The following is an 11987-nucleotide window of genomic DNA, read 5'->3' as shown; positions in this document are numbered from 1 at the left end:
CCAAATAAGAGACCCGTCTCACAAAATATGACCCGTGAGATCGTTTCACACAAATTTTTGTCATATAAATTTTCAATAATAATTTATAAAAATTTATAATTTTAAATCAATAAATATTATATTATTTTTAATGAAAAATAAGTCATGCATATAAAAAAAAAGTATATGATATACATAAATTATTAATTTTTAAATATATGAAATGTATAAATCAATAATGTAAGTTGATTGTCGGATCTATTAATTTAATAATCGAGATATTTGAATTGATTGTGATTTCGTACGAAAGTTGTTAGGGTTTTTTTTTTTTATTTTTGTATATTGAATAATCGAGGTTTTTTGTTTTTGATGTGACAAGAAATTAATACAAAAAGTTGCGTTTTGTTTTGCGTTTTACTTTTGTATTTGTTTATGCTGATGTTTTCAATATATTGCAAGGGCATCCATCCACCATCCCATTTGCATTCGCCATTTGTAGAAGGCATTGACCATAAAAATTGAAGAACTCTTGCCACCAAAATCGTTGTCATATGATACCAGATCAAATCAATCCAAAACTTCCATGATTTTCTCCTCGCTATTTTTGAATTTTATGGGGTCCAAAGAGCTGTCATAAAAAAAACTATTATTGCATTTGCAGAAAACCAGCTTAGGAAGCAATAGGGAAGATTATAGATTCATCTAAAGGTGTTTTTTTTCTGAAGGATTGATTAATTATGTGTTTTATGAATGATGGGATTTCTTCCTTTTTTAACAATAGATGGCTCGTTTTCGTGGCCGCGATGTGGATACAATCTTGTGCGGGAATTGGATATTTGTTCGGAAGCATTTCACCAACCATCAAAAGTTGTTTAAACTATAACCAAAAGCAGGTTGCTTGGTTGGGCGTGGCCAAAGACTTGGGAGATAGCGTAGGATTCTTGGCTGGGAGTTTATCTGAGATTTTTCCATTGTGGGGTGCTATTCTTGTTGGCTCTATTCAGAATTTTGTTGGATATGGGTTGGTTTGGCTTGTAGTCACCGGCCGAGTTCCTGTTTTGCCATTATGGACTGTGAGTATCGATTGTTATTATATTGTTTTCGTCAAACTATTGCTCTTGATTTGACAAAAAAATGTTTCTAAGATTGAGGCAGGATATGGGATACCATTTGAATAGTTCTGGATGAATTTGTTGCAGATGTGCATTCTTATATTTGTTGGAACAAATGGGGAGACCTTCTTCAACACAGCTGCGCTAGTCTCTTGCGTGCAAAACTTCCCCAAAAGCCGTGGACCAATTGTGGGAATACTGAAGGGTTTTGCTGGGTTGGGAGGTGCAATCTTGACTCAGGTATATGCAATGATGCATTCCCCAGATCACGCTTCACTCATATTTATGGTTGCCGTCGGGCCGACGATGGTGGCCATTGGTCTAATGTTCGTGGTCAGGCCGGTTGGAGGTCACAAACAGATGAGGTCGTCGGATGGGTTCAGTTTCTCTTTTATCTACAGCATATGTCTGATCTTGGCTGCATATCTGATGGTGGTCATGCTTGTTGAAGATCTGCTTGATTTGAGCCCAACTGTTATCACAATCTTCACTCTAATTTTATTTGCTCTGTTGTTGATTCCCATTGTTATCCCAATCACCTTGAGTTTCTCTCGGGACCCAAGGTCGCCAGCAGAGGAGCCATTGGTACCCCATGAGGATGTCATATTCAGTGAGATCGAAGACGAAAAGCCTAGAGAAGTGGACTTGCTTCCAGCTTTGGAGAGACGAAAGAAAATGGCTCAGCTCCAGGCAAGATTAGCACAAGCAGCTGCAGAAGGAGCTGTGAGAATCAAGAAACGAAGGCCGCACCGGGGGGAGGACTTCACATTGACGGAAGCACTGATAAAGGCAGACTTTTGGCTCATATTCTTCTCTCTTCTCTTAGGTTCTGGTTCCGGCTTGATGGTGATCGACAACTTGGGCCAGATGAGCCAGTCCTTGGGGTACGACAATACCCATGTATTCGTTTCCATGATCAGCATTTGGAACTTCCTCGGGCGGGTCGGTGGCGGTTACTTCTCCGAGAATATTGTACAGAACTACGCATATCCGCGGCCTGTTGCCATGGCCATTGCCCAACTTATAATGGCGATGGGACATTTCTCTTTCGCAATGGGTTGGGCAGGGGCGATGTACGTCGGAACCCTTCTGGCCGGGCTCGGATACGGAGCACACTGGGCAATAGTGCCTGCTACCGCCTCCGAGTTGTTCGGACTGAAGAAGTTTGGAGCATTATACAATTTTCTAACATTAGCCAATCCGGCAGGATCATTGATATTCTCCGGCATAATCGCCAGCAGCATATACGACAGCGAGGCGGAGAAACAAGCTCAACACGTGATCAGATCAAGCACAAAAGAAGCTCTAAAGTGCGACGGGGCGATCTGTTACTTCTTGACTTCGTTGATCATGTCGGGACTTTGCATTCTTGCAGTTGTTCTGAGCATGATTCTTGTACATCGAACGAGGCCAGTGTATACTCATCTCTATGGAAAGTCCACAACTCGGAGGTAGTTGTTGTAGCTGCAATTTTTACATTGTGGTTTGGCACATTTAGAGGTTCTAGAAAGTAAATGTAATAATATACTTGTATATCAATTATATATAATATAAATTAAGAAATTTAATGATTCTGGTCTTCGTGATTCTGGATCAGGTAATTTTATTAAAATCTTAGCAGGAGCCCTCAATGGAGAAACGATACGCAATTTAGAGAAGAAGCATCTAAGACCAAGAAGAGAGATGACGATGAAGATAACTGGGATGTTCCCGAAAGAGTCCTTGCCTAATGATCTCTTATTGTAGTTCCTGTTCTGTGTGATAGAATACTGCTGCTCTCCCATCCTTTCTGGAGTGTTTCAAGTATATGTAACTTGTCATGATATTTTTCTTTTAAGTTTTACCCAAACTTTACCTTCTGCATTCTTGGTGATGAGCATATGATGTTTTTGAATTTTGCTTCTGTATTACTTCGTTGTTGACGTTTTAATGGCATAGTTGGATCTGCTTGTATGCACACTCTCTGCACAAGTGCTGGGACTTTTATCACCACACATCCAATAGAAAGATTATTGTCCAAATTCAATTTCACTGGATAATATTTTCCAAACTGAAGTCGAAAGTTGCTCTTTTATTTCACAAAACACGATAATATTATAAGTCTCAATGTGCGACCTATCCCGTGTTTTTTAATCTAAATACTCTAAGCTTGAAGATTTACAAGATTTTGAGGAATCCTACCGCCCCAAGATGCAGCAGATAGATTGAGATACCTCAATCTTGTAAAGGACCCGAAAAAGTTGTGAATTGTTCATGACTCGAGTTTGTTTTTAAGTCCTCCTCAAAATTGGGCCTAAGGTTGGCGCTTCTTGAGACTCCCCTCAATCCTCATATCGGGACCTGAGGTTCGAGTATATTAAATGCATAATTGTAAAGGTAAGTTCCAAAGTCATACTTCTCACAAGAAACTCAAATCACTATTTGATTCTTCTGTTTGACAGTGGAATACAAATCCTTCTCCAACATATCGATACTTCACTTGTTTTCTCCCCACAATCTCTTGCCGACATGATACCGAGTCCCTCTCATCTGTAACTTCATGGATCCTCTATGTATATTTGCACAATGACAAATTCAGAAGAGGACAGCTAGTTATCTGAACTGAAACTATGACTATGTCACACTATCTGATTTCTGATCAGCATCAGCAGTAGCCTGGACCTGAGCAGCATACTGCAAATTCCAGAGAACGTCCTCAAACGACGGCCTGTTCGAGGATTCGGGTGATATACAGTTCTTGGTGATGGATATCACAATGGAGAAGGATTCTTGCGAGCTGGTGTTCAGCACGATTGGATGCACTATTTTACTTCTACCATCTTGGCTGCTGAAGGATGCCTATCACATGGAAGCAACAACAGATGATATATTTGCTTGGAACTAGCAAGGGATGTATTGCTACTACATTAAGATACCATTACATTTAGCATAAATGCTTCTTTGTTTTCACTTGCATCAGGACCTACAAGCGTTTCGAGCAATATGATCCCAAAGTTGTAAACATCGTCATCTGGCTTTTCCACGTGCCTGAAACAGACATCTCTAGAGATTAATCACAAACTAACAGGCTTATCTTTTCAGGCTTAGCTCCAATAATCCTGAGTTCGGTGACAGAATCATTCTCACATTTAATGCTCATTTGCGGTGGGGAGGACGAGCTACACAAATCACCATTGCTATTTTCCCAAACAGTTAATACCACTGGGTGCTCCAAATGCTTCATCAGCTGGAGAAGAATCTCCATGTCATAGCTTCGCAACTGATGAGTGGACCTTGACGCAAAGAGAACCCATGAAACAAACACCAGAATTAAAGAAATTGAACACCCCATTTGCAAATTTCACCTAATAAAGTCAGGGTTAACAAGAAATAGAAAAGAAAAAAAAACCCATAGATAAGAGTCTTTCCATAAAGAGCTAAAATGACATATTCCAAAGACTCTGCCTTTAAAGTGGTTAATTACTTCAAAAGAAGACACAACAAGACAAGCACTACATTCAAGATCGTACTTTAATATAGAATCATTAATTTGTTAGCTTTAAATGACAGAATTTGAGCTCAAATTCCAAGGACAAACTGAAACTGCAAATGGGAATTCCAAGATTCATGGCTGGTGAGTAGCTTATTAAGGAAAACCATAAAAGAAAGCAGAAAGAAGCAACGTTAAGCTACCCCAGGCACCAGCAGAATGCTGGATATTTGTGGTGGCTGGTTCGGGAAAGGAAAGATTCACATTGATACGGTAATGGTGGCGGGTGAGAATGAAGAATCTGAGGCAGTCACTGCATTAAATGATTTTGCTTCCGCATGCATTCGATAAGCAACAAGAAATGGATATTTTTCGTCATTTTGGTTTATTTTTCTAGATTTTGGGGTAAATTTTGAGAAACAACTTGAGTAATTTATATAGGAGAATGAAACTTACATTTTCAAGAAAATAAACTTGTTTTTTTAAAAAATAATTGAGTAAAATTCCATTAAGAATTTGAAATGAAAATAATATGTTTAACCTTTTAAATATATATGATATAATATAACAACGTATTTCTAGAAGAGCACGTAAATTGGATAGCTAGACTTTTGAGATTGGACTTATTACAATTATTAGAGGTAATAAACGAAAAGTATATTAAAGAAAAACATATAATTTTGACAGAATAATTAAAATTTGCCATTAAATAAACTTTAAATGATTGAGCGAAAGGTAGGGATCGAAAGAGTGTTTAGTTATTCGAATAGTTTTTTTTTTAATCCAAAACAAGGTTTTGGGTGAAATCATACTGAAATGATGATTTATTCTTATTTTACTCATAATTTGTACCGACAATGGCTTCAATCTGGCATTTAAATTTGTGAGCATCTGCGCCATTCCCCGTGGCCCCCTCGAATGAGGACGGGAAACAAACTACTTCAGTTTTATATTTTCTGAATCGAATCAAGCTTTGTGTTTCGATCGCTCTTGATGATTATATTGATTATTTGTGTGATGATTTCAATAAATTACTAAGTGTAAAATGATACATAAATATATTAATAGAGTTATTCGATTAAATAAAAATAAATAAAAACAAAGGAGTATTCTTCAGAAAAGTATGAAACAAATACATGGGTATAGATTTGTGGTTGAATAGAAAGTATATTATTTTGATGTAAAACATATACCTGTAATAGAGTTATGAGTCGGAAATGACATCTTCTTACAAAAGCAAAAGGTTCCCAAACCCGCTACACACTGCTGCGAGTTTCAACTAAGCATTTGACGAAGCCTCCAGATATGAGATCAAGAGATCAGCAGCATGGCACCCACTCGATATTGCTTTCCCGACGGATAATCCTCCCTTGTGGTTGCCTATCGATGATAATATGTGTTTCAGCACAAACGAAAGAATCGAGCTAAAGCAAAACGTTTCCATACCGCCCCAAATGCATGTTTATCCCTTGGTTTGCCTTATTTTTACCACCTATTATTCCCCCTTCAACAGATGATTTATGTTTTGAATTTCTTCAAAAATGGCAAGCAGTGTGATGGAATACATAACAATTTGCAGGATGATTTTAGCCAAATCACAAATGAAAATGTTTCCCGGTAATAAAAATATGATTGGTTAAAGAAAATAATAAGGGGAAAAGAATTTATGGAAATCAAAGAGAGCAGACGTAAACCGGAGACTTGCCAGCATAAAAAAATCCTGGAAGGTCTTTTTCCATCTTCCCAATAGTTTCGATGACCGAGTTATAATCGTGCCCATATAAAGGAAATCCTCTGCTCCAATAATAATGACTGCAATCAATGGCATAACATGTAAGCGAGTATAACTGGAAGCACTATTTTCCTAGTCCATACGCACTGCATAATTACATACTGCATAAAAGTGGGTTCTCCCTCAGCACCCAACAATTGTTTGAGATCAGAAGTCACTATCTGTTTCAGTTCATCCCTGTGAAAAAAATACTATGAGAAAGCTGTTTGTACTCGAGACATGCAAAAAACAATCAATGATATTTACTATACCTTGATGCCTTTGCAAGTTCTCTGTTTCGACTCCCCCCAACAAATGTGGTGTAGAGATGAACATCACTGGGTGCACGATCTGGAAACATCATAGAAGAGAAAAGGGTCCCTGCAAGCACAAAGTATTATATCAGAAATACATGGATAACAATAATAGTTACACAACCTGGAGGGGCAGTGTGTCACCAAGTGTCTTCAAGCCATTATCTTGCTCTTTGGAAGGTACGAGAACTCCAAAACCTTCAAGGGGCCGCTTGACATACTCTCTCTTAAATGTGGTAATTATAACAGATATTGGTATATAACTGACCTGCGCATATTACATCTAGAATGAACGTCAATCAAGCAGAAAATCATACAAGTACTTTCCTATTAAATGCAGTAAGTGCTGTCCACAAACTTGTCCCATTATGAACGACTAATAATTGTAAGGATGTTAGCACTAAGATATGAATAACTTAAGAGTTAAGACCCATTAAATGCCGCAAACTGAACGAATATATTAAACTTGCATGACATCATTGACCTTTAAAAGAACAAACAATTACTGTTCATCCACCAAATTACATTCGCATTTGCAACTAACTTCTCAACTTGTCAAACACAAATAATATGACGAAACCTGGATGTGTTCACTGAAAAGGCTAAAAAATGCATACCTCAGGAACAAAGTCTAATGGAAAAGGGCTTCCTCTTATGTTAATTTTCATGTGCTTAACAACAGAGAGGGGGGCCTGACAGAAAAATTGAAAATCATTTCAATATCTCAGACATTCTGAACATTGTAACATCATAAGAATTATAATTTGCATTAAAAAGCAATTTGTCCAAGTTATTTCCATATTTATATTCACAGAAGAGGCCAGAACTGATGTCTCTTTTATAGTAGACAAGGAAGTCTATCAATTGTTACATGGGCTTGAAATAGAGAGAATGGCTTCTGTAAAATACATAATGAAACCATCTCTACAGACATTTACTTACTGTAACTACCAATGCGTCAAAAGACTTCTCATCATTAAGCTTCTTGCCTTCTGACTCATAAGAAACTGACCAGTTATCAAGTGGAGAGTTCTCGTTGCGGCTACTGGATAATTCCAGCACCTTAGATTGGAGTTTTAGTTCCTCTTTATCAAGAACATTGCACAGTGCGTCAGTGAGTGTCTGCAAACACGCATAAACTAACACATTACAATGGCAGGGCCATCATTGTATCCAGAAAGTTTATGTTAGCATGATGATATAAGTTAAAAGACGCATGCATAACAACCACAGAGAGCCTGACCCTTCCAAATCCCTTACAAAAGGTTTTTAATGAAGTTAATAGCAGGTACAACTTTTACACATGCAACGCAACCGAGGATTACAATCAATTTAATTCTGCATAAATCTGTATCTTGATTATATGTTATTCTTCCATATAGGATAGAAAAGAAGTGAATGCCAGAGCTTAAATCTTTATATTATCGGCCTACATATTTATCACATTAGTTTTAATATCTTAGCTAAGCCTACAATGAATTTTCAAATGGGCTCATTATATTGATTGGTAGGTATGAACTAATTACAAATATAAATCAGATATACAATTTTGTGTTTTGTAATAGATAAAATTATTTAATTGTTCAAAAACTACATATGATCGAGTTAATTATATTTTTGCTTATGAAATAAATTGATTTGTCTTTTATTTAAATCAATAAAATGGACAAATATTCGTATAAAATGAAAAATAGATCAGTTCTTTATTTTGGATAATATGGAACGACAATAATGTAGACTAAATTTAAAAATTATACTTTATATAACGAAAATATTATAATAACATAACTTTTCAAGTTATTTGAGAAAACAAATTATTATTCACTCAATCAAATTTTCACATATATTTTTTTCAAAATAAAATTTTGTTATTAAAATATAATCTAATGTATTATTTGAATTTAGAGAACACCGGAATTATAAAATTCAAAAATATTAATATAATAAAATTTAGTCTTTTGTATAATTATTAGTGAGATTATTATTCAAAAAAAAAAAGATTAAGAATATATATGTAATAGAGTAAAAGATTGAAATAACATGTATATCTTAACCCGTCTATTTTTTATTGATGAAGTTTTTAACATTAAATTTAGCCCCCTTAGGCACAAAATCCTGGCTACGCCCCTGGTTAGGAAACAATATATACCTGCATTCCACCCAAAAATGAGAAAGACCCACGCTTATGTTTTTTTGCTGATGAGTTCTTCATTCTGCCAGAAGTATCCTTTTTGGCAGATAACTTAGACTGGAGAGCACCGGCTATAATGGAGCCAAACCTGATGACACCAAAGTTTTTAGAACTATCAACAGACTTTAAACAGAAATCGTAAATGCATGAAAGAGACTTTTTCACAAGTTTAATATTTCAGAATTGTTTAGATTGTTTCACAAATGTTGCGTCCATGTGTCTAAACTATAATCATACATAGTAGATAGTCATAAAGAAAAATCTTCACCATCTTTGTCTACATAAAAAGTATTAATTCAAACTATTAATTACCCATAAGCAACTGCCATTCTACGGATTAAAAATACCGACTTACCTCTTCTCAAGGTTCCATAACTCTGGAAATACATGGCGCATCTGGTCAAGGAAAAATAGGCAAAACGTTTTCGGTGATTTCAACAGCATGGTATTTGTAGGTTAATCAAAACAAAACCACTAAAGGAGTGAAATGCGTTCCAATGTCCATTCTTTCAATTTTCCTCATTTCAGTCATTGATCAGATCGATAAAGATATTGTCGTTCATTTGTTGGGCAGATCAATAAAGAAATTTGAGATCACTCACAGAGAGGGATTCAGGGTCACCTCCGCTTGTCCCCGCAACGAAAGGATCGATGAGATAGTCGACAACCTAATGATAATTTTGTGAGAATATATTTGGAAGCTGAAACTTATAAGCATGGTGTAAAGTAAAATTCCATTTTGATGGCACAACAATAATAGGGCAAAAAGGTGTGACAAAATTCAACATTTTGGTTTGAGGCCAATCGCAAGTATGACAAGTGTTGAGCTGAAATGTGAAAAATTTTGAGTTTATGAAACTATATAGATTACCTCTTTCCCAAAATGACGTTGGGAGAAGGAGCCAACACTGCAGGAAAGTAAATGTTGGTCACATGCAATAAGCTCGATTCTCCATATGGCAGGAAACAATAGCTAAGAGAAGTAAAGTTATTGTATGATGTGAAGGAAGATAACCGATGCTAATAAAGTTGACTAGATTCCTATAACATATAGATAAAATTCCCCAAGCCGTTCATTATCAAAAATGGTAACTAGGACATTTATCGACAAACAAAAATGTTGTCGATAACAACAATTAACAGAATATATGCCAATAAAGCTCCGTGATAATCACATAAATAGGGTTGAGTGGTCGACAATGGCATGACAGTTTAATCAGGAAAAGATATCATTCAAAGAGAAATATTCAAGGACTCCACGATAAAGAGGACAAAGATAAAGCTCGCAAACAATTCTAGTATAGCATGCTTGTCCAATCATTGATACCTTTCCTGTGTGTCAAGCCCTTTAGAGAGAGTATTTTTCTTCCATAAAAATGGCTCCAATAATAGTTGAAGCTGGAAATAGAAGAAAAAAGGAAAACTCCAGTGAATAAATAGGGGTACCTCATCCCGTGCATTAAATAAAGAGATGTCATCAAAGTCAAATGTGATAAGTAACCTTTGATCTTGATGAAAGAAAATTGCTCCCGATCAATTCTATGGGATTCGATGGTAACTGTACAGGAATAATTTACCAAAGATTAGAAAGAACATGTCAAACATGAAGCAGTGCCTCCTGCATCATCAAGATGACAATATATGCTACTCCTGTAAATGTGCTGAAGACATTACCATTACAGGGGTCCCATTTTTGGCTATATAGCGCTTGTGCTGTGAAATTGGCTGCATTCAAGCATTAAAACACAAACTAAATTAACCAAATCATAAGCTTGAGATTGCATGAAATTATACTTCACTACTCATATTGCTATTGCAGCCAAATCCAAACCACTTGGCAAAATGCGTCCAAGCCCATTTCAAGAAAAGCAAAACCAAAAGGAAGGGGAAGGAGAAACAACACAAAGGAAAAAGGCCATACAAATTGTTGCTTCTCTCTGAGTCCGAGATTATCCAGCAAAAAGCCAACAGCTGCCTCACTCTCAGTCTAAATATCAAAGTCAACCAGAAGTCATTTGAGTTAGCATAAAAAACGATATTTTGCAACTTGAACAGCTAGAAGGCACTGCATTACAACAAACGAACCATGGTATTTGCACCCTCATCCCATATCAGACCATCATGGGAAACGCTTTTCAACATTCCTCCAGCTCTGTCATCAGCTTCAAATACCGTGACATTTAAACCTTGTAATTTCAACTTGTATGCCGCAGATAACCCACTGCAAAAAAAAAAAGAAAAAAGAGGCCAAATAACTTAACAAAACACAAGCAACTCACAGTTGAAGAGGAATTCTTCAACAGAGTTGAGAAATCGCAAGCCTTCCACAAGACCACCACATTTCTATGATCTTATCACAAGTTCTAACACCACCTTGATTCTCGCTAACATACCTAACACCAGCGCCAATCACAGCAACACGTTTACCCAAAAAACCTAAAACACAACATTAGTCAAATCATTCACACCGAGGATTCCAAGGTCCAAAGAAGCATTGCAACTAAAACGTCAAATGATAAGAGGAAAACAGACTTTTCTTATCTTCTTTGGTCGCAGAATTCATCGACAGTATTCTTCCAACTCCAAGTTGTGGCAACGAAAGTTGATGGGTCAGAGATTTATCCAGTCTTCTCCGGGGTCTTAGCGCGTGGTATTGTGCTTCAAATTCAAGAATCTTGTTCATCTGGGAACGTAGAAAAAGGAAACTGGGCTTTCTGATGTATATACGTAAACAATGGGCCGAACAGTTGGCCCAAATTCACATTCGACGCACCGGCCCAATAGCGTTCGAATGTTAAGGTGGACAAAATTTGAAATCCAAGCAATTACAACAATTAACTGATCGATTAACATAATTGGCTCGTTGAATAGAGTCATAGTTATTAATTAACATGTTCAGACTTTACCTCTTTTAATTTGAGTAAGTCTCTCGTGAGGACATGATCGAGTTGGATATTCGTCTCGGAAATTAACCTAACATATGAGATGATCTGATAAGAATTTTTGTATTTTAATTTTGTATAGTCACCATACGTATAATGCAACTTCGAGCGGAAGTTATGGGATGAAAAAATGAAAAATCGGATTTTAAAAAATATATATTTTAATTATTTGTGTCGAATCAGCCTACGAGCAACCCATCACTTCATAT

General features: G+C 36.4%; 2 protein-coding genes and 1 long non-coding RNA gene across 6 annotated transcripts; 1 reads left to right on the top strand and 2 right to left on the bottom strand.

Annotated features, from left to right (window-relative positions):
• Positions 1 to 418: 418 nt before the first annotated feature.
• On the top strand, positions 419 to 3382 carry LOC140969422 (protein NUCLEAR FUSION DEFECTIVE 4-like). 4 transcript variants are annotated; one of them, XM_073430770.1, is made up of 3 exons: positions 419 to 1052; positions 1179 to 2542; positions 2710 to 3382. In XM_073430770.1, exons 1-3 carry the CDS (start codon positions 717 to 719, stop codon positions 2819 to 2821), a joined length of 1812 nt encoding a protein of 603 aa, XP_073286871.1. In that variant the 5' UTR covers positions 419 to 716; the 3' UTR covers positions 2822 to 3382. The 4 variants fall into 4 exon arrangements, with proteins under 4 accessions (XP_073286871.1, XP_073286870.1, XP_073286872.1 ...); XM_073430769.1 differs by having other exon boundaries at positions 1179 to 2545; XM_073430771.1 differs by having other exon boundaries at positions 420 to 1052; positions 2713 to 3382.
• A 311-nt stretch (positions 3383 to 3693) lies between these two features.
• Positions 3694 to 4926, bottom strand: LOC140969423 (uncharacterized). The gene is made up of 2 exons (XR_012173934.1): positions 4013 to 4926; positions 3694 to 3929 (listed from the first exon to the last, which is right to left on the bottom strand). It is a non-coding gene; the product is annotated as an uncharacterized lncRNA (long non-coding RNA).
• A 753-nt stretch (positions 4927 to 5679) lies between these two features.
• Positions 5680 to 11543, bottom strand: LOC140969428 (protoporphyrinogen oxidase, mitochondrial-like). Its single transcript, XM_073430776.1, has 18 exons — positions 11369 to 11543; positions 11230 to 11272; positions 10922 to 11057; positions 10758 to 10823; positions 10511 to 10561; positions 10338 to 10394; positions 10164 to 10234; positions 9708 to 9744; positions 9439 to 9504; positions 9192 to 9232; positions 8795 to 8924; positions 7588 to 7767; positions 7263 to 7337; positions 6790 to 6913; positions 6604 to 6712; positions 6455 to 6529; positions 6266 to 6372; positions 5680 to 5940 (listed from the first exon to the last, which is right to left on the bottom strand). Exons 1-18 carry the CDS (start codon positions 11517 to 11519, stop codon positions 5840 to 5842), a joined length of 1620 nt encoding a protein of 539 aa, XP_073286877.1. The 5' UTR covers positions 11520 to 11543; the 3' UTR covers positions 5680 to 5839.
• Between the last annotated feature and the right edge of the window lie 444 nt (positions 11544 to 11987).

Source organism: Primulina huaijiensis, unplaced genomic scaffold (genome assembly GCF_012295235.1).
Source record: "Primulina huaijiensis isolate GDHJ02 unplaced genomic scaffold, ASM1229523v2 scaffold4153, whole genome shotgun sequence".
Taxonomy (NCBI): domain Eukaryota; kingdom Viridiplantae; phylum Streptophyta; class Magnoliopsida; order Lamiales; family Gesneriaceae; genus Primulina; species Primulina huaijiensis.
Note: the sequence above shows the minus strand (reverse complement) of the source record. Positions and strands in the feature narration are given on the sequence as shown.